At 42.9% G+C, this 23,323-nt stretch overlaps 1 protein-coding gene across 5 annotated transcripts in view; it reads right to left on the bottom strand.

Annotated features, from left to right (window-relative positions):
* The window catches only part of CRIM1 (cysteine rich transmembrane BMP regulator 1), a 187,042-nt gene extending 177,960 nt beyond the window's left edge, over window positions 1-9,082 (bottom strand). For 4 of the 5 annotated variants that reach the window (XM_074378719.1, XM_074378721.1, XM_074378722.1 and 1 more), the window contains exon 1: window positions 8,205-9,079. In XM_074378719.1, coding sequence (XP_074234820.1) covers window positions 8,205-8,535 — 331 coding nt within the window. In that variant the 5' untranslated portion in view covers window positions 8,536-9,079. Of the gene's footprint in view, window positions 1-8,204 lie in introns of all 5 variants that reach the window. The other variant, XR_012511861.1, reaches the window with a different exon arrangement.
* Between the last annotated feature and the right edge of the window lie 14,241 nt (window positions 9,083-23,323).

Raw genomic sequence — 23,323 nt, 5'->3', positions numbered from 1 at the left:
CAGCTTGCCTTGGTGAAGCTCCCAGGGTCTCTGATGTCTCCAGCCATGTCTGGAAACCGACAGACAACGCCTCACGACAAAAGGAAACGTAATGCACTTTCAGGAAACCATATGCCATCCATATTAAGATATGTCACCTTTTAAAAAATATTAACTTGAAATAGCTCTCTGGAAGTAAGGATTCAAACCACAAAATCAAGTGGATGTCCACATTCTCCTGAAACACTGAAAGGACTAAGAATATGTCATACTGGGTCAAACCAGGGAAGGGATTTTTTGTTCCAGAGACCCTGGACTCACAGCCCCTTGTTCTCAGTACTTCCCAGTCTTTTTCTCTCTGACAAACATCTGAGACCAGAATTCCTGGAGTCTCCTGTCAAAGAGACTTAGTGAAGTATGGTCAAGATGTGAGTATGTCCACAAAGCAGATTTTTTTAAAGCTTATACAGAAAGAAAGCTAACAAAAAAATGAGAAAGGATGAAAAATAGAATGGCGATTAGAATTAATTATCTTTTAAAAATCTATTTGGTACCAGGAACTACACGAACCATCATACACACACACACACACACACACATGTACATGTAATCATATACATATATGTAATAAGTCTCTCCAATCCTCACTACAATACTTCCTTGATAGAAAGCTACTAATATCCCATTTTCACAAATGAGGAAACTGGAGCCCAAAACAATTAGGCAAGCTGGTTGTTCACGGTTGGAGAAAAATAACAAGAGCTGAGATTCAAACATAGGTTTGTCTGGCCCCAAGGCCCATTCTCTTTCTCTACAACACCCTGCATAGAGTGGGAAGGAGGAGGGAGGCGAAGAGACCCCTAAGCCTGGCTTGTTACCGAAGCCCCCGATCCTTCCTGGAGTCAGGGTCGGAGTTAGGACCCCTCTCAGTTGCTCCTGAGATGCTCAGCACTTTCTATGTCAGGACTTCACAGCTGCAAGTAACCGTCACGGCTGCAAGAAAACCGTCGATTTTCCCAGTTTTCACTGCCAGCCTTCAGACCATGGCTTCTGTGAAAGCAGGGCCACTATCCTACTTATTTTGGTTGAAAAATACTTACCAGAACAGCAGGTAACACTGTCAGGTCTGACCATACGCCACACTCGTGCTACACGCTTTACCTGCACTAGCCATTACTTCAAGTGTGGTCCTGGGACCTGCAGCATTAGCATCACCTGGGAGTTTTTCAGAACTGCAGAATCTCAAGCCCCACCCAGACCTACTGCACCACACCCTGCAAGTTGAATGAGATCCCCAGGTGATTTGCGTGCACATTAAAACTTCAGAAGCACAGTTTTATCTCATTGAATCCTCGCAGCAAACACAGGTGGCACCCATTACAATTAACAACTAGGGAAACTGAGGCTTAGAGAAGTTAACAGCACAAAGACCAGCCCCACAGCAGCTGCTCAGTAAATACTTGTGGGTAAAGGATGGCAGGGAAACAGGTCAGACTAGAAAGAAGTGGAGGAATGGCCTAGTTTGTACCAAAAGCGGCAGGAGGTGGGACGGGGGAAGAGGTGAGCTGCAGCAAAACAAGCTGTTTCCTCAGCCCAAGGCAGGCCACATCCTGTGCTGACCACGGGTGTGGACACTCCAGGGGCTTAGAGCAAATTCTTCCTCCAGAATATGATGAGAAGGAAAACGTACACTGGCAATTATAGTGAGTTTAGGTGCCCCCTTCTTCCCCAAATGAAATATTTGCCCACAGATAAATGGTTACACTTAGAATTCTTATGACTAATGCAAAACCTTCCAATTCTTTATTTTTACCCAAAATATACAAATGTTGTGAAAATTATGTAGACAAAGCACAACAAATGGGCATCAGGAGGAAAGGTAGCAAATAGCTTCAGGGGCCTTTAAATCAGTTTTTAACTCAATGCATTTATGGTGATGGGGTAGGAGGAGGGAGGAGGGGACCTGAACTCAATAATAATTTGCTCCCTTTCTAAGAGCCCAAACTCCGTAACTACTGATAATCGATTACTCAGGTAGAAGAGGAGTAAACAGAACAAGAGAATGAGCCCACGTCAAGCTGTTTTACTGTATGGTTAACAGCTTTGTTGTCGTTAAGTGTTTACCGTGTGCTAGTCATTCTTCTAAGTGCTTCATAGGGCTGTATTCACTGAGTCCTTATACCACCCTATTATTAACCCCACTATACAGATGAGAAAACTGAGATGCACAGAAGCAGAGTGCAGATTTGACCCCAGAAACCAAGTTTCTAACCACTATACTCTTGGACTGAGGTTTAAGTACTTCACATGGAGACTTAATTGGGGTTGGGGGCAGGAGGTAAGGAACTGAACCATGTTCATTTAGTAACTACATTAGAAATAGGAATCTCTTTTGATTTATTTTTTCATGTGGGCCTAAAATGAACACTAACCAGCGCTTTACCTTGAGGGCATAATTAAATGTAAGTATATTCAACCACTCTGTCCATGAGACCCAGAGGTCTTGTCTAAACACAGCAGTTTTCCATGATTTGATCAGGCTAACTGGCCAGGACAAGTAGTAAAGAGTGGGTGAAATCAGGAGATGCTGATAAAGGGACACCTTCAGCTCACCACCCCCGCTCATCTGACTAGTGGAACAGGCTAGAACAGAAAGAAAATCACTCCCAAAAGGAAACCTGCCATTTCGAACCACAGCTGGTGGAGCGTTACGAGTGCAGCCTCATTCTTAGATGTTGGGAAACACTCTGATGTGTATCGCACAAGCTCTAAGCATGGGTAGGATCCCTTCCCCCACCAACAGGGTGTTCTTACACTTTTAAATCTAGATGAAATTTGAATTCTCCTTTTCAGCCACCAGAGCCTGTAAAGATCATCACAGACCCTGTGATTCCTAGGACAAAGTTTAACCACATATCTCACTCACCAACTAATCTTATATACAGAGCTGAGAAATCACTTCTACCTGGCTTGAACTCATACTGTTGTGTAGACTTTTTAAGGTCTGGCTGTCTCCTTCATCTTGATTAAAATAGTATTTGGAGTAGGAAACAGGTCTGAGGCTTCCCAGCACCCCCATCCTAGCAGAAGGCCTTGTATATAGCAGAAGATCAATGAATGAGTGACTGATTTCTATGCAGAGACAAGTCAGAGCTTTAAAAATTCAGCTTGGAGAATTCGACCTCTGAGAAGGAAAGCTTTCAGTCTGTTATTCATGCATGCTTGGCTAGTCCACTGTTTCTTCCTCAAATAATTAATTCAGCTTTACTGGGGTATCTCCAAAAATCCTGATCCTGCACGTGCCATAGGGAACGTGATGTTACAGGTACCTGCTTCACCAAATATTTTCACCTTCCACTCATCTCACCGTCTCCTACCCAGTGGTGTTTACACACTAAAACGGCACTGCCATTTCTCGTGTCAGTGCCATAGCCTGAATGATGTTAAACACACCCACATTTTTCAGGAATTTCAAAATTAATGTCTGGAATGTGTTCTGGATTATTCTTCAAAGGATGACATAGTTGCTCTAAGATGAATTCAATATTTTTCCCTTCTCCCATTTGTCATTCTTTAGTCCTCCCACTCCACTATCTTTCTAGGGTCATCTCTTTTATCTATTCCCCCCAACTTCATAATTCCTGTCCCTCGCATCCCCAAACTGTTCCCTTGTTCATCCAGATCATTGCATTTTAATCAAGCCACACCGAACACAGAAACCTGCACCCTATGGATAACACCTCCTACAACTGGTTTTAATGCCCAAAGTCTAAGAATTATTCAGATAGTTTTCTTCACAAATTAACCTGTCTGTTCACCACTGCATTGCCAACATACTGCTTGTAGATTCTCCTGATTACGTTCAATATGTGTTAATGGCAGCAAAATCTCTAGACTCGCTCTTTTTGCCTTTCTGGTGCTATGCAATTCATCTGCCCTTTGCCAAGTGTTGTATGTGACTAGACTCCTCAATGACTGAGGATTCTGTAAGCTCGACAGTCAAAGTGAAGGTCACCAAGTCCTGTCATTTGTGTATGTGCAGTGAATAGTCTCTCCATGTTTTGTCAATATTTACTTTGGGGAAGAACTAATTATTTCCTTGTTTACTTACATGGGTTCCTCTTCCCAGGCCGTGTTAATGTGATTTGGTCAGCCCTCTGCTTGCTTCTGTTTCTGGCATCTCAGGGCTCACTCGGCCTGAAGACTTTTGAGATGAAAAATGAAACACCTTCCTCCAAAAGCAAGGAACCCTGGGTTTTTTCATTTTTCTAATGCCAATACAGGAGTATTAACCCTTCCTGACCCCCTCTTCTACGTAATTAGTAAAAATTAAAAACCCAAGGACTCTGCACTCCAAGTCCTACGTCACAGAGGGATGAGAGATCCTCTGTGGCTGGTGCACAACCAAAGGGCTTGGTGCATCCCCTGGCCTCCTGCAGGTGCTCTCCGGGGCCCCACCTCAGAACCTCCACAAGGAGCCATCATCTCCAGTGACTGTGTTCCACTGATTAGAACAGAAACCATAACCTTCTAATGCCAACAGTTTCAGAAGACAACATTCTGTTCTTTGCTGTAAGTACCCACCACATATCCTCAGTTCTGCTCACTGCTCCATGAGAAGTGGGTGGGAGGAAACACTAAAATACCTGGGGAGAATAAAAGGGGTGTGTTTTGAAAGAGTTTCTGGATGGCAGTGGTGAAAACACAGAAAGTTCAGTTCCATAAACGTGAAGCCACTGAGTAAATAATCACCGAGGAGGGAAAAAAAAGGGTGGTGCTTATCTGTGATCGCGATCACCTGGCTCTGATGCAACAAAGTTCTCAGAGCAAAGCCATTCAATAGTGTCCATTAGGTTCCAGATCTCTCTGTCCTCACCAACTGAGAGGTCTCCCATCCAGTCTTCTCCCTCAGGAGTTCAGAATCCAAACTTATTTCTCTGGCTTCTAGGCTATTTACCTAGAGGCAGACAGCCTAACCAAGGCGCGGGCCACTTAGTAAGCTGCAAAGGGCAACAGGAAGACCCACAGATTGGTGGAAATGGGAAAGGAGCTTGTACACTGATCCCAGGGGCCAGAAAAACTTAGGTATCTGGCTCTAAGCTCAACTTTAAAACTCATGTAACCAAAAATAATTTTTTAAGGAATTCAATCAGATTTACTTCGTAACAATCCAAATGATGCTAAAAAGATGTCCAAGTGTACGTGTCAGACAATTCACAGGATCCAACTCTTCACATCATTTAACCTTTCAGAAAATATTTTTTCTTCAATGTTCTTTCTATGGAGTAGATTGTTCATCCATGTATTTAATACACATTCAGTGAGAGCCTACTATGTGCCATGGTGCCTTAAAAACCTACAGCAGAGAGCCACAATTTGGAAGAAGTCCATTTCTGCCCCTGATTTATCTAACTCATTTTCTGAACTGCAGTTAAAAACACGATTTTCCCCCCCATAAAGCCAGTATGTGGAGTGATATAAATAAAAATTACTGCAGGTTGGCAAGTGGAGCAGTGTAATTTGTATTTAAATTATGTCATCGAAAGCAGGTAGATTAGTCATGATAACATTTCTACACCATGCAGTATGTTTTCTCAGTATAGTCAACTAAATAAGAACTTTCAAAAAAGAGTTTTCATTAACAGATACAACCAGTAGGGGTCATTTTAGTGCAAAATTTGCAGCAAAAGAGACCTCAACATGAATAAAATGTATCAATGCCCATTCCTGTTAGTTATGATAATCATGCGTGAATTTCTGAATAAAAATGGAAACTGAGGGGAATGTTTGGCCATTTAGAAATCTCTTGCCAAGTAACAGGAAAACAAAAGAGAAAGTCTGAACCCTCCAGATAATTACTGCCATGGAATGACTGACTCCTCTAATTCTTAAGAAGGAAGGAAAAAAAAGCTACTCATTTAGCCTGTGTTTTCCATAAATCTTGTAGTAAAGTGAAAACACCTGAAATTGTAGACCTCCTATGGAAATACCTAAATCCAACTGTTATACCACTCCAGGTAACACTGTCCCTGTAACACTGAGTTCATAGATTTAGAATGCAATTTAACTGCTGCTTTTAAAATTTTTTAAAACAAAATTAGATTTAAAAAAAATGCCCTGAGCACACAATTTCAGTAGCTGAAAACAGGCCAGCTAACTGGGAAGTGTTGCTAGAGAAAACTAAATGAGATACCATCATGGCAATAAACACTTCCAAGCATTTTCAAGGCTAATACTAAGTGCGTGGGGTGTTTCCAGAAGAAATGAAGCTATGAGGGATCACATCATTTCAGAGGAATGAGAAGCTCACCAACAAACTGCCAAAATAACTCTATACTATGACACCAGAATGTTGTTGCCAAAACACTTGATTCCCGTGAATGTTCCCTGAGCACCACATTTCCTTCACCAGAAATCTATCACAAAGGAACAAAACAAAGGTTAGAGTCTTTAGACCCTCGCCAAGTCCTCAGAGCACAGCAGTTTCCACCACATTTAACCTTGTTTTAGTTGCTCGTGCTTTTTAGATTTATGGGAGGCTGGCTTAAGCTAATTAGACACTACAAGTGGCAGGATTCAGAGATGCATCTTTTGGTCCAACTCATTCAGGATTCCCAAAGTCGAACACATAAAACTGTATCAGAAGTTAATCTCCTGGCTACTTTTCTTTTTGTAAGAAATAAAAACAGGATATAAAATGGGACTTGACACCAGGTGAGAGGCTTTTGTACTTGAGGCAAACAAACTCTTCTAACCCAATGTCCTAAGGATGCTACAGTGCACTTCCCTCCAAGAGTTCCCTCCACTCATTACTGCCCACTAGCTTCCAAACCAGAAAGGCCTCCCTGATTTTCCAGAACTGTCCAAACTTTAAAAACTGCAAATATCAATGAATATGCGTGTGTGTAAAGAAAATCACAGTATGGAAGCCTTTTAATAGACCCAGTTTATCCTTAAGGTAGCTTCCTCCTTTCTCAGTATTCCAGCACAATAAACACAGACTCACGTAAGGATGTTTCAGAATAAACCCCTCCCTGGTCTCCGTAGTGCCAGCTGTGAGTAATAGGGAAGGGAGCGGGGCAGAGGGCGCCTGTCCCTCCTCCTCGCCGTTCCTCCAGAAGTACAGCTGCTGCGCTCTGCTCATATACCAGGATGCCCCGGAACAGCATCATCGCCCCAACGTCAGCCCCAGCAGGGACCCCCCTTTTAACTGGTGCTGAGTCCTGCCCATTAGCCAAATAAAAACAACTCACTGCCTCTCTGTAGACCCCACACCACACCAGGTACGCCGAGGCCAGTAGGCAGGGCTTAAGGCCGACACCCACCAACAGTGGTTCTCCCAACGAGGGAGGCTCCAATAATCTAATCTTTCTCCCTCCCAGACACCGTGGTGCACCATATTTAGTGGAGAAACCAGCAGAACAATCCTCGCTATTACATGAAAAGAAGGAACCGGCAACACGATTGGAAACATGCGGGTATCTAATCTTAAAAAGCAGCTACTAATACGAACAACTTTTCACTCCCACGTGCAAGCCCCTCGCCCCCCACCCCCACCCCTTCGTTCAGGAGAGAAAGCCTTTGACCGTTTTCAATAGGCAAATAAATGAGTATCCACCGTATGTAACTTCCCTCAGGCTGACATATTCCGGAGCTGAAATTGATTTATATGCGCAGGAGGAGGAAGGGGGTGAAGGAAAAGCGCAAGGAAAAAATAATAAAAAGAGTCACACACGGAGTGTGAGCTGGAGACACGTCTCCTCCGCCAGCTGAAAATGGACTTCGTAAACGCGGTGCAGCACTCGGTTCCACACTGCGCTAGTGCGGGGAGGGCGGCAGGGGCTGGACTCCCCGAGGGGCTCGCGACAGCCTCCGCAGTGCCCCCTGTCCGCGGCGCCCCCACTTCGGGGCGCACAGCCGGGCCACCCCACCCAGCCCCAGCCTGATGGGCCACACGTGTGCGAGTCTGTGCGCTGCTGGGGGCGAGCCCCCACTCGCCGGCCCCCACCCACGAAATCCAACCTCGCCCGCGGCTGGCCAGGCGTCGGGGAGAGCTGAGAGGGGGAACCGAAGGACGCAGGACTCCCTCCCGGGGGCGGCGGCCGCCCCTCCTCCCGCGGAGCCCTCTCTCCTCGGGAAAGTCTCGGCCAAACTTTGTTCGGCGCAGCCAGCGCCGAGGGGGCGGCGCGGGCCAGGTGGGAGGGGGCCCCAGCGGGCGGTCGTACCTTCGCAGACGCCCACTTCGTACTCGGTGATGGAGTCGCCATTGAGCGGGGGGCGGATGACACAGCGCAGCCCCCGGTCGCAGGCTCCGTGGAGCCCGTACGCGCCGCCGCAGCTCTCGTTCCTCTGGCGGGCGCACATGTAGCAGCAGCCGCAGACGCCCTGCACGATGCTCCCGGGGCAGCTCCTGGGCTCTTCGCACTTGGACTCGTCGCAGGGCAGGCAGACCAGCGCCCGGGTGCCGGAGCGCGCCAGCAGCAGCAACAGCCCCAGCAGCGAGACCAGGAGGTGCCCGCAGCCGGCCAGCCCCCTGCCCCCCGCCACCAAGTACATCCTCCTGCGCCGCCGCCGCCTCCTCCTCGCAGCCGGGCCGGGAGCGGGGCTGGCGTCCTCCCCAGCGCGGGGCACACGCGCCGCCGACGCCGCACCCGCAGCCCGCGGTCCTCGCCGCCCCCCTCGGGGCCCCCGGGGTGCGCCTCCCCTCGCGGGGCGAGGCCCCCGCCCCCCCTGCGGGCCGCGCCGACCCCGAGCCCACTAGCGTTGGCGCCAGCGGTGGCTTCCCCTCCTCCTCCTCCTCCCAGGAGGGAGGGGGAAAAAGAAAAGTTTCCTCCCGGCAGCTCCGGTTCAACCCAAACTTCTGGCGGCGGCGGCTGCGCTCGGCTCCAGCCCCGGCTGGCGGCGCCTCCTCTCTCTCCTCCTCCGCGTCGGCCGGCCCCGCGGCGGTGGCGGTGGCGGCGGCGGCGCAGCCTCCGGGCCGGTCCCCGCCTCCCGAGCCGCCGAGTGGGCGCGGTGGCGCAGCAGAAGGTCCGCGGCGTCCGCTCCGCGAGCCCGGCTCGCCTCACTCCTGCTCCGCTCCTCCGGGGGCTTGTTTATGGCTCGAGCCTCCGCCGCTACGGCTGCGCCCTCCCCCATCCTACCTCATTCCCCAGCCCGCGCCCCCCCCCCTCCGCGCGCCGCTCATTGGCTGCCCCCCACCCCTCCCGGCCCGGCCGGCCCCCTCCCCCTCCCCCGCCCTCGCTCCCCGGCGGCCGGGCCCTTCCTCCCTCGCACGCCTCCTCCTCCTCCCCTCCTCCTCCTGCGCCTCCCGGAGCCCCGCGCACCAAGCCGGCCCTGGGGCCGAGTCTTTGCGCGCCTCTCCGGCTCGGGCATCGCCGGCGCGCTGCGGCTCGGGGCTCAGGGTTCACCCGGCGAGCCGCGAGAGTCGCAGGGTCCCGAGCGCCCGCCGGCCCCGGGGCCACCGTGGCTGGCCTGAGAGCCCCGAACGCGAGACGGCTGTACCTCCTGGGCCGGTTTTGAGTTCGGAGAGTGGCGGGGACCCCCGGAGCTCGGGGCCGAAGGGATTGCTGCAGCCCTGGCTGGAGCACCCGCTGGCTGGAAAGGGAAGCACATGCATGGAACCTCCGCAAAACTGGATGAGAATCCATCTTCCACTTGAGCTGGGAATAGACTTTATAAAAGATATTATGTAATGGAGTCTCGGGAAGCTCGAGACGCCTCCAGCGAAGCTGCTGGTGAATTAATTAAGTGCTTTAAACGGTCTAGGTAAATATTCCGGGGGGTGGGGTGGAGAGGAATGTTTGGGGCCACTGTAGCTTGAGGTGAATTTTAACTGTCCACATCATATATGTTTTGTCGCTCTGCCGTCTCTGCCGAGGTGCTATATTATGGGAGGGGGCGAATGGAAAGTGGAGGTGATTTTTTCTCCCTTGAGTAAGACCGGGTTACTACAAGTCTTGACATGACTGGACCGGCATATCTCATGCATCATTAATATCATCTGACATTGCCCTTTTCTTTCCCAAGCGCACGGACAAAAGTGGGTTTTAATTTTTTTCATTTATTGTAAATGGATTAATAAAGAAGTTGTGGGGTATATATTCTTTGTGTTAAGCCAGGTGAAGAAGCAGCTGAAGTGATGCAGAATGCATTGTGTGAGGATTGTTTCTCTTCTGTAGCTGTCAGAAAATGTTCTCGAAATGATAGGCTCTGTAACGGTCCACGATAAAATTAGTGAATTAACAAGAAGTGACTTGGATCAGTGTGAAAAAAAAATCAGATCTTGTGGCAGGTGTGAGATGGGAGTGGCCGGCCGACCTTTTGATCCAAGATGGTCTGGCTGCAGGAAGGTGGCAACTTAAGTGGATCTGAAAATCATGACTAACGAACACAAAGTTAATAACTGGGCAGCGTAAGGAGAAAGGAAACAAAGATGTCATTGAAATCCTCTGTTTGTGGAACAAATTTATACTTAAAATATTTTGGTTTAACCACCCTAATCCTGAATCGAAAAGCCAAAGTTACCAGTGGAATATTCCCCAGTCACTGGCATCAGAAAACTGAACATTTCTCCAATCATATTTCTTGGTCCTGAGGAGAGGAAGAGGCTCATTAATTATCACTGATTATCAGAGGATAATAGAGAAAACGTTCAACAATGAAAAGGGGGAGTGAGCATCCCATTTTCTGGAAGCACTTAAATAATTGTTGAGATGACTAGTTTTCAGGGATGTTGTAGAGACAGTTCCTGCAATTGTGTAGGAGGTCAGGTTAGATGATCTACAAAGGACCTCATACCCTAAGATTCTAAAATTATAAGTATTAAGTGGTAAAATCATTTAAAATATGCTACATTTTCTATTAGCAAATTCAAGAAAAATAAAACATACAATACTGTTAAACATGTTTGTTTCTTGTAACCCAACAAGGCACTAGCACTCCACTGTGGGATTTGCCAACAAACTGTCATCATTGAGCTGTGTTAAAAGGCCCTTTCCACTCTTGCAGAGGAGGTTATCTATATTTCTGTTCAAATGCAAGTATAAAGACGTTATTAAAATGTAGCAGATAACATTGTAGGACTCAACAGGAAAAGCCAAGGTCAGGTGATGGAAAAAAACACAGAAGTGAGAAAGCCACTGTAGGTTGAAAAAAAGAGAGTAATAATCATTGCCCTGGTCTTGCTTTTTTGTTTACTTTATTTTAAAGGCAATATATTAAAGATTAGGGAAAGCTAGAGATTGAACACAGGCAAGGGACAACATGGAGGTCAACATCCATCATTCCTGGAACTCTAGAGGTAGAACCTCTTGGAAAGTACACATGAGGTGATAAAAGCTGACTTCTCATGGGAATTCAAGTCAATCTTAGAAAGGACTGCAGAGATTCTTAAGACTAAGATGGATGTAACAGCTGAGAAAATTCAAATGACATGTGGTCCTTTGCTATAGAATTAAGAGAAAAACAAGGAGAAAATAAGAATCTTTCCTTGAATCCTGTAACTAGTAGCAAAGAAGAAACCTACAAGGGCCTGACAGCTTATCTGAAACCAGTGTGTGAACTAGGAGCTCAGTTACAAAATAGCTGTTCCCTCCCTGGGACTCAGGAGGGACCACAAGGTGGCCAAGAGCCAAGACAGGGAGACTGGGGCTCAAACACAAAGGGATTCCCTCATCTTCAGAGATCAGACTAAGGATACAGAAGAGAGGATGGATGGGCCCAACATGGTGACAACAGAGGGTCAAGGGAGAAAGGAGACTGGCAAAGTATTACATAGACCCTGAAAGGCACGGACGAATGTAAGAGTTAGGGTCATACATGGAGAATGGTTTAATGCCTCCTCTTCTGGGAAGCATCGTGAGCTTATTCCCTTATGTGTTCTATAGCATTTTGTAAGTACCTCTGCTTGTGGCATTTATCATATTAGATTACAAATGTTGATATACATAAATAAAATATATTTTAAAAATACGTTATATTATAAATCTTTCTCTAAATAGCTCTGATTGACCCCATTACATTGTAGCTCATTGGAGGGGCCAGGACTTATAAGAATGCACGCATGCAGGAATTGCAAAAGGGAGAGATGGAAGAAAGATATTTAAATAAAAAGACATTTGAACATTCCCATCTGTGGCCCTTCTCTCTCAGGTTTTAGTAACTGCTTCTAAAAATAAGTACTTGAAAGGGCTCCTTGGGGCAGGAGAGTCTTTCAAACTGGCGGAGGGCGGGAGGGGTACACCTCAGAGGTCTGAAAGGAAAAGGAATCAGAACCTAGCGTTGGTGGAGGTCTGGAAGAAGAGACAGTCTGCCCTCTATTGGCCGTTGAAGGGTTTGGATGGGAGGGGTTTGCTAAATTGTTGAAAATGTCTGAAAATCACAGTGCCCAGCTGGGGGCCTAGCAGCCTAGCAGAAAGTGGAAATGAGAGGGCGGGAGATTGCTAGTGTCAGAGCCCTCGGCCCTGATTCAGTGCCTGGCCTAGCCTCTCTCCTGTAGTCACACGCTGGGAGGTGCATGCTATTCGTGTTTTCTCTTCTTGAAATGAAAATAGAAATGTAGAAGGTATCTTTTGAGTCAGATACACAGACTCTTAGAATTGAGTTTCCAAAAAAAAAAAGTCTTGTTTTATAAAGATGTTTCTTAGACACTAGAAAGATCTATGAAGAAAAATGGGGGAGGGTATAGCTCAGTGGTAGAGTGGGTACTTAGCATACATGAGGTCCTGGGTTCAATCCCCAGTACCTCCATCAAAATAAATAAATAAATAAACCTAATAACGTCCCCCCTCAAAAAAATTTGAAAGAAAGGAAGAAAAGGAAAGGAAAGAAAGAAACCAGGACAACAAGTCTGGCTCCTTTCACCCTCATCCCCCCATCTCCTTGCTCCCCCTCAGCTAGGGTCACCTATACATGGATTCTCACTTTCTAGGCTTGGACCATTTCAGTGAGACAGGGGGATCCCTAGTCTGGGGGCTCAGACATCTGATCTTGGATTCCGGATCTGGTCATTGGACTCCTTTTTCCTAAGGAGGGTTCTTGTCTTACCTGCCTCGCTGAGGGCCAACAGCTGCTCCAGAGCTGGCACGGCTGAGCACAGAATACAGGTTCTCTTTAAGGTTTGGTCTAGGTGCTGTCTCCCACCACCCCCGCCCTTGGCGATGCACACACAATTCTGAACAAAGTATTCATCCTTTCTGAATCTGTTCCGTCCCCTACAAAGTGGAGACCAGAATGCAGAGGACCACACACTGTACCATGTGGATAAAATGGGTGTTCTCCTTTTCTATTGTTATTTTTAGAGTCCTTCTCTTTGAGTGCCTCCTCAAGTTCTGTGCTTGAGCCGGAATCCCAGCTCTGCGATCTCTCAACACCTATTCCTATGCAGCATCTGCCTGACCAGATATTTGGTTTTTTCCTTCTTAGGATCGTTAAGTTGGTCCCACTTTGGCAGTCTGTCTACTCATGGGGTTGTCGCATATGTGATATTTTCTGGGACTCATTCGGGTCTAAGACTTATTTTCAAGGGTAGTCATTACTAATAGTGATAATAATAATTGCTAACCTTTATTGAGGGCTTGCTAATAAGCACTTCATATGGCTTATTTTAAGTAACGTACAGAGTAGCCCTATAAGGCCAATGCCTTACAGTATCTTCTGTCATCTACACTTGAGAGCTGAGGAATCAGAGGCACAGGAGGTTGTGTGATTTGCAAGGTCTCAGAGCTCTGTGAGCGGCTTTCCGGTTTGGAACCTAGTGTATTTAGCTGCCTCGTGCAGTAAATTGGGGAATGGGAAGTTGCTTTTCTTTTCAGTGTTATTGTTTTGTGTAGACCTACTTTCAAACTGTTAATATCTATGACAGTATCTTGCCTTCTTTGCTAATTTGCATATGAAAAGTTAAAGTAGTGATTAGCATTTTCCTCAAAATGGAAATAGCTCCATTGTTTTCCTAATTACTGAAAAACAAAATTCATGTGGTGTTTACTATGTGCATATTGACTAATTACCTGGGTTTATTACCAATTCTAATCCTCACTACAGCCTGACGAGGTAGGTACATAATTACTTGCATTTTGCAGATGGGGAACCAGAGACACAGAAAGGTTAAATAAGATGCCCAATGCCATACTTACTTAAAAGAAAAATTGGGATTCAAAAGCAGGCAGTATGGCTCCAGAATCCATGTTATGCAATCCTCCTCCTAATATATATTCTTTACAAATACATGCGTATTGGTGGCGGGTCGGGGGGCAGGGAGTAAGAAAATATAAGCAAGGTTTTTTAAAAAAGAAAGAAAGAAGCATTACTCATAATCCTACCATTGAGCTATTAACCACTAATAACATTTGTTATACATCCTGACTGCTTCTTTTCCCCTATAAAGTATAAAACAAAAGGTGGACTATTCATTCTAATTTATAATTCATTGCTTTTTCACTTAACCATATACATAGCATCTTGATCTTGAGGATTGATAACTTTGTACCACTGGATTCATTTGACTGAATGGGTGTACTATATTATATTTAATCATGCTACATTAATATACTTTTAGGGCTTTTTGTTTGTTTGTTGCATATTTTCACTGTCATAAACAAAGCTACAGCGGATTCCCATTTAGCCAAATTTTCCAATTGTTCAGTGATTTTCTTTGGCCAATTCCAAAAGTAGAATTGTTAATGTGGGTCCAAAAGTATGCTTTTTTTCACACGCATAGCCAGATTGCCTCCTGCAAACTCTTATCTGCACACATTCCCTCCAACACTTAGTGAGAGTGCTCATCTCCCCAGTGCAGAGGGCCTTCGGGTTAACAACTGCTGCTTGGAAAGCACATTACATTGTAAAGCTTTTTTTTTAAAAACAACCTTAAAAATTTTTTTTGCATTCATTATTTTACTAGATCCTTTAAAATGTTCAACATTTGTAGGTTTTAACTATATCAGATATTTTAACCCTACAAATTACCAAATCATGTAACCTGGTAAATTGTATGCAGTAGGATTTTTAGGGAAAGTGTCCTTAATTAAAAAATTTCTCCCAAGGAAGGAGTGCTTTTATGAAACTGAACTAATGAAGGGAATAAATGATTGAGACCCCTGCAAAAGATGAGGCTATTTTAATGGATATTCTGTGCTTGTGGGCATTCTTCTCAATAGCTGGAAAAAAACAAGCATAAGAAAATTGAGAAGAGAGGGCCCAGCCCTGCAGTATAACGAGGAGGAGGGATTTCTACCTACTACAGCGCCACCCTGTAGTCTTCTCCATCTTTGCAGCTGCCTGTCCGACTCCTTGGTTTCAATGCCTGAAGATTCGTAGATCCAAATTGCAGACACTTTTCCCCAAATCAAAATGGCATCTATGATAAGAAACACAATTACATTTTTTTCAACAATGATCTCATTACTCAATATGTTCTTAAAATGTTTATTTTGGAATTGCCTTCTATAGTCTCAGGAGAAAAAAAAGCTCATTGTTTAATCATCATATATTTGACACAACATATTATAACTCAAGTAGATTATCTTCTTCATTCATCAGACTTGGCTCTGACTTTTTACAATCTTCATCAAATTCATCCTCTGAGGATGGAGATTTGCTGTGAATATTTAAAAGAACCAACAAATGTTCTAGAGAAAATCTTTTTTTAAAAAGAGTTTAAAAAAATGGTGATCATTTCATAATAGACACAAATATATCATTATGTTGTACACCTGAAACTAATATAAAATTATATGTCAATTATATCTCAATAAAAAAATGGCAGGCATTGGTTTTCATGCAACAAGCATACAGCTTTTCTAAGTAACTGCTGACAAAGAGACATCATTCATTCGAATGTAAATTCTGATATGATAATGTTCAACAGAACACTGATTTTTTTATATTCATAGCCTATATATCAGACAGCTGTTTTGTCATTGAAATAAGAATTTATTACCTATTTTCTAGGGAAAACGGTAGCACTTACCAATATCTAGTTTCCTTCTTTCATTCTGGACACACAACTAGACAACACTCACCACCTTTCTTTCAGTTAGATGGGGCCACGGAATGTGGATGGAAGTGAAGGGGAACTTGCCTAGGCTGGCCTCTAATCCTGCGTATTTTCCCTTCTCTCAGCTGGTTGGCTGCAGAGCACACCACAGAGGACTCTGACATCCCAGAAGGATTTGGAACCACTAAATGCATAGATCCTGGGTCCCCGAATCACTGTGTGAAGCCGACTTCCTACGTACAGACATATTCACGTACATCTACCTCACGGAATTTCAGGGGACTAGGATTTGAGTGAGAAATGAATCTTTACTGTGATAAGTCACTGAGATTGGAGGCTTATTTGTTACAGCAGTTAGCCTATCATAACATACTATTTTAGCTTAAACAGAAACAACATGAACCGTTTATTCTGACCTTAGTTACTATTATAGGTTCTCAGACAAGATGCAATTTTGACATGTACTTATAACTGACTTGCATTTGTTCGTAGACTATGTAATGAATGTATAATGATTAGGTTACCAATCCTGGCATTTAAAATATTTTCACTACTGTAGTGTTCCAAGAAGACTTTAGAATTTTGTTAGTACTGATTAGTGGTAGTAAAATAAGTAATATCAAAACTTTCCACTTACACAAATGAGAGGGTGGCCATCTATATTATGTTACCCAGTGAGTTTGATTTCCTGAGCTTCCAGTCTCAGACCATCTCTGCCCATGACTTTAGTGTGGGTTACCAAGGCCCTATGCAACTCAAAAAAGAATGAGGCTCTTTAAACCTTTCTTTTCCTCCTTTTTTCCAAGTCCTTCAGAACTTATTACTTCCTCTTCAAGCCTCTTTTGCAGTGCTGCCCATGTGTGCTCCTCTTTGAAGCCTTCCCCACAAGGATCACCGTAATTGCATCAACATCCACAGGTTTATTATGGACATTAAATCAGCACCTCTTTCTAGTTCTCATTTAAACTTAAAGAATATTTTAATATTTTGATACTGGATTCTAAGGTCATCATCATATCCATAGTCTCTATCATTAATTATCTTTGATAGCTTAATGTATCTTGATCACCTCGTTGCCTACATTGGTTGTTCTTCATTAGCTTTCTCAAGCTCAAACTAAAGGTCAGGCAACAAATAAAGGTCATTGACCAAATGCTAGTTCCCAGTAGGCTGTGACTGTGTAAGTGATTACTGGTCTGAGATGAGTAAGAAAACTGGAAGATGAAGCTCATAAGGCATAAAACTATTCAGGAAGAAAATATAAGAAAGAGATTCCAAGAGTGTCTTCATCATCAACTGACTATTGCCAAAACCCACATTATGTTTCCTATTAGCTTTGCCAAGGAGAAGAGGTAACCATCAATGCCAATTACAGGTGTCTGAAGAAGAGGATTATCCACTTTTTCCCTCAGTAAATTATTGATTAAATCAGGAACGTCCGCAGCCATGATGAGGTACTGTGCCATAAGCACTCTGATGGAGAGAAGATGATACCGGGAATCAGACTGACCCAGGATCAAATTCAAACTGTGTTCATCACTGCCTGTGTGACTTTGAATACGTTGTTTAATGAGTTTCCTTTTTCTCATCAGTCCCTTAGGAAACTAGCACCTACAGGCTTTGGAGCACATAATAAATACTTAGTAAATCTTCTAGTATTTTTAATAATGGGATTTCTTTTCTTAACCATATATTCTTAATTCATATATTCACTAAGGGTTTACTACTTGAAAAGTTTGTGAGATCAGGTCTAGTCTGTGGTTCTAGAACATAATAGTACTTCTGGCCTGTGTGAGGTTCAAACCCAAGAACTTCATCTCATAGTGACTGTACCCCCTAGCAGTCTGTAATTCCCTGAGCATGTCACTTTTCATGTCTGTCTTCCCATTTAGGGTCCATGATTTCCTAATAGGCAGAACAGGGACTTTTAAACTCAGGAAGCTGGATCCCACATCCCTAATCCCTACTCTGATTATAGAAATAAATGTCACTTTTTTGTGTGCTCAAGGGGTCTGCAGTCTTGGATGGGCAACTGGTAAGTCAACTATTTCAACATAGTGTAATAGAAGTTTACAAAATTCAGTCTACAAGAGGAAATTGGAGGTTTCACAGAACTTCTTCATGAATGAGAAGATAGTTAGGTTGGAGCTTGAAAGAAAAATAGACACCAGGTTTAGGGATTGTGAGAGGGAGGAAAAGAGATTCCAAACAAAGAAAACAGTGAAATTCCTAGAACAGGGCCTGGTGTAGAGCAGATGTTTAATAAATGTTGCTGAAAGAAGGAAGAGAACTTATGGTTCTGCAATTAAAAAAAATGAAGTTTGAGGCAACTCGATACCCAATGACATATATGAGGAGACAAGTCCAGTAAGTCTGAGTGGATGATGAAGGCCCAGAATCAACAGCAAAGAGTTTAATTTAATTTGATTTGGGGGGGGGGTCATTAGGTCTATTTATTTATTATGATTAGTTGTTGTTGTTGTTGTTGTTGTTGTTGTTGTTGTTTTTAATGGAGGTACTGGGGAGTGAACCCAGGGCCTCAAGCCCTACCGTTAGAGCTATACCCTCCCCTGAGCAAAGAGTTTAGACGTCATCATATAGGGGAGTGTATGGAAACTTCAGAGGCACGTGACCTCATCAAATTTCTATTTTATAAAAATACTATTTATTACTGATTTAAGACACACTTTTAAAGTATGTGAACAACTCTGAAAGTGAGATGCATCCCCCAATTGATGGCGTGTCATAGTTTAACTGGCAGTTGTTTACTTTCGTTCTCAGTGGTATATAAAATCATGTGGTTGCTTAAGTGATGGGACCTTGTATTTAATGAAATGTTGAAATTATGGCAGCCAAATAAGAGAGGGACAATGAGTGGAAGCCAGAAAACTATTTGGGAGATGTACCAAAGAGCATAGCTGAGAGATAATGAGCTGTGACCCGAAACCAAACATGCCACAATAGATTTTGACATTCCAAAATAAATTAGGAGTTCCTGAGTTTCACGGGTTAGACTTAACTTTTGGTTTTCCATTTTGTTCTTGGCTGCATAGTTAGAATCTGAAAAAAAGAAACTTCTAGCCTTTCATTAAAACCGTACTTTCTCAGATGAATATCAAGTATAAATAGGATTACGTAGCATCTATTAGGCATCAATATTAAGTGAGGACAATACAAGACCATTGAGACTGGAGGCCCCTTTAGTTCTGAGATTTCTTTATAGAAATAAAGAAAAACTATAGTATTGAAAGAGACTTCAGAGATCCTCTGGTTCAACCGCTTCATTTTATAAATGAGGAAAACAAGGCTGGGGGAGCTGATGACCTAAAGTTTGAAGACTCTTTGCCATCTCCTACATGGTGGGAATAGCATGGAACCCTCTGCCATGCTCCTCTGTATCAGCACGTCACTCGTTTACTTCTGCCTTGGCTCTGACTCCAGGTCTATTATGGAGCAGACTGTGAAAGGATTTTTGCCCCCAGTGGTCACAACTTGGAGCTAATAAATCTGTTTTCAGTTCCCTTCTCTTTTTTCCATCACATTCTACAGTTGCAATCTTATTCCTTTTGCCTAAACACCTGGCTGTCTGTGTTCTAACCTCTAGTGATTAGTGATGATGTCTGGGGTTGGGCTCTGTTGCCTGGGCACTTGGTGCCTGAGTTTCCGATGGGCACCACCTGTTTTTCTGTGCACAAGCTACCACCTTCCACCCTGAGGCACTTCACCTGGTCTCAAAGTACAGTCTCTAGTAAACAGAACTCCTCACATTACTATTTTTTTCCTTCCCTCTGACTCTCGGTTGTTTGCTAGGTGGACCTGTTGATTATTTGTTTGCTCCTTTCTCCAAGCCCCAAATTCTTGAAAACTTTATTTAATGTGAAAACCACTTTCTTATCCCTAACAAACAGCACACCCCAGTAGGATGTGTGGGGCGGCATCCCCCCTTCTTATTGGCTGGGCCAATTTTCCTGTTCACTGGGGTCCCTTCTAATTGGCCTCATTGGTCAGGCATTTGTTCTGATTAATCAGTCAGTGCCTATGTAGCTTAGTTCCTAAATTTTTTTTTAATTGAGTTATAGTCAGTTTACAATGTTGTGTCAATCCTAAATATTTTTAACATCCCCTCTGCTTGCCTGCTAGGTTCCATTAATTGAGCACATGGAACAAAGTAGACGCTAAAAGCTTTTGATATCTTAACTCTTTAAATCCTCATAGCAATTTCATTATAAGGTACAATCAAACATACTTTTACAGAAAAGGAACTGAAGCTGAGAGAAATGACCTAAATATCCCAAGGACATAGGCCATGTGCCTGAGTCAGGATTTAGATCCAGTACCAACTCATCATACATTGAGTTGGGGCTACTTGTCTCATTCTAGGATCAGGATAGCTTGGCTAGGCTATTGGGTGTTTCATGTTCTTACTTGTAGATTAGGGCAGTGGCATTTACCTATTCAGAGCCATGAGTTTACCCAAGCCTTACTGACTAACCGAGCTGCCAGGTCTTTCCCACCACCTCTGCATCCAACTCACCCTTGTCCAGCTCCTCAACCATCTAAATCCCGCTTAGGGGATGCCTAAATTGTGCCTGTCACTGTCAGTCTAAAGCAAGGATTTGAACGGCTTTCTTTATTCTCTTGTTGCCATGTCCTAAAAGCCACCAGAGGACTAGGAGAGAGTTTTCTTTGGTTTCTGATTTGTTTCTTACCCTAGAACTCTCTCTCTTCTAAGTTTTAAATTCCTAAACTGAAATTTGAGGAGTCTAAGCATATCACCAGGGCAGTTTACCCAAAAACAGAGCAATAAAATGTACATTTAAAAAATGCCTTGAAGTAGAACTGGTGGTCTAAGTTTGAGCAGGTCATGAAACCATATAATATTGCACTTAATAATAGCTAATATTTATTGAGCACTTAAAATATTTTCAGCTCTATTCTAAATAGTTTATGTACATCTTCTCATTGAATTCCGAACAACTCCATGCAGTGGGGACATCATTTTATAGATAAAGAAACCAAGGTACAGAATAGTTAAGTAACATGACTTCGGTCACCCAGATTCTAAATGAAAGAGTCAGAGTTTGAGGATAGACAATCTGATTCCAGAGCACAGGCTCTTATTCAAGCCTAAGGATTATGTTTTGTTTAAACAAATATACACAAATCAGATATACAGATGAGTATTACTTTTCAAAGCACTCATGGTGTCACCCTGGGGAAAATAAACTCCATTTCCAAGAATATTGCCATTTCTCAAAATATTTTTGACCTCTGATCCAGTTACAAATCTATAAGGAAATTAGACTCATTAGGCTCATGCATTGGTTTTGATTAAAAACAGCATTACGTTAGTATAAATAGGGTGCCATAAATCAATAAAGTTGATGACCGTTGCCTCCCCCAAATGAGAATATATAAGGACAGGTAACTCCCAAAAGAAGAATTGTAAATGACCAATAAACATACGAAAGGATGTTCAACCAAACATAGTCAAGGACATGCAAATTAAAATAGTGAGAAAACAGTTTTCATCTATCAGATTGATAAAGATTTTTAAAGACTGGCAATATCCAAGATTAGCAAGGATGGGGGCAAGAAATACTTTCAAGAATTATTAGTGATAGTACAAATGAGTACAATTTTTCTGGAAGGCAGTTTAACAGTACACCTCAAAATATTAGCTGGGCATATCCCATGACCCAGATATCAAAATTTTAAGAGTTTCTCTAAGAAAATAAATCTTATTTTAAGCAAATTTCTTATTCTAGAACTCTTTCTCTAACAAGAGAATAAGGTCTATTTTACAAATGTCTAGCAACCAGGTTGTCCATCATAGTTTTGTTCACAGCTGAAATCGTGAAAATAAACTAAATGTCCATGAATGGAATACTGATTAAATAAATCTATGTAATGGAAAATTACAGTTATTAAAATGATGTGGTTCTATATTTATTATATTGGAGAGACAGTCACAACATAATGTTGATTTTTTAAAAGCAAGTAATAATATAACAATTATGATGGAATCTCATTTCATTTTGTTTATATAACAAAATGATATATATGTGTTTCCATATCCATCTCTCAAGACACAAACACACATATAGAGCATATTCTGGAAAAGCTATTTACTAATATATTAAGAGTGATTATCTTTGTGTGTTAGGATGTTATGCAATCCTTTTTATGCCATTATTATTTAATGCAATGTATTTTTATATTGTTAAATTTTAATTTTACAATATTCTCTTTATATAATTAGGAAAAATAAATTTGTTCACATTTTGAAAAAATTACTATTATCTACCTGGAACATTCACAGTCTTTACCAGACATGGTCTTCAATAATTTTGGACTGTATTCAAGATAAGAAGTACACGCATAAATAAAGTGAGTTTGCCACAACTAAAGACATTTTTTGTTATGTGAAACACAGATCAATCTCAAATGAGAATTTTCAAAATTGTTTCATAATAATGGCTAAATAAGATCTCCAAATGGGGATGATAGTTAAGTGCTCAACATTTATTTGAAGATATAATTCTGAATTGTTTTTTAACAAAATCATCTCACCACTTTTATTGTTATGATTCATATACTCTGTTTATTTGCATCACTTTTCATTAAAAAATTTTGAGAAAGCTGAGCCCTAAAGGAATTGTCTCATCCGATGGATGAACAAGCTGTAATTTCTTTAGCTTTGGCATGCATCGGTAAATGAATGCATATTTTTACTTGCTTGACCAAGCTCAGGAATCTGCAAGTCTGCTAACATTGCATTATGTGGATGGTGCCCTGAATAATACCATGTGCCCTGTTGCAAAAGCTGAAGATGCGCTTGTGGAATTTATTTTATTCCGATTTATGAGGACTGCTGCACACAAATAGATTATTGTAGTGTCTGTGATTAATGGGACACCACACGGCTGCATGGACTTCATAAATCATTTGCTGCGATGTCTGAGTGAATTTTACTTGCAAAATCAGTTTCAATCAGCTTGGCTCCAAAACTGGGTAAAGCAGAAGGATGTGTCCAGTTGTGGGAGGTATTGAGATTGTGTAGCAGTCAGTGCTCGGTCCAGTTTTATGTCTCTTGTTATCAGTGATGTGGAAGAGTGAACAAGCAGCACGTTAATTAAATCTGCAGATGGAATTGGAAATGTCACAAATGCTGAGAAGGCTAGGGAAATGATACAAATTGGTCTAAAGTGATAAGCGGGAGTTGGAATAAAGGCCAAAACTACAACCTGAGCATGTGTGCACGCACGTACACACACACGAATCAATATGTGATTAAAGGAATCAGTTAATTTTATAACTCTCCTAAGATTCTGAACATCGTAAGAAAAG

The sequence above is a fragment of the Camelus bactrianus genome, chromosome 15 (assembly GCF_048773025.1).
Source record: "Camelus bactrianus isolate YW-2024 breed Bactrian camel chromosome 15, ASM4877302v1, whole genome shotgun sequence".
Lineage (NCBI taxonomy): Eukaryota > Metazoa > Chordata > Mammalia > Artiodactyla > Camelidae > Camelus > Camelus bactrianus.
Note: the sequence above shows the minus strand (reverse complement) of the source record. Positions and strands in the feature narration are given on the sequence as shown.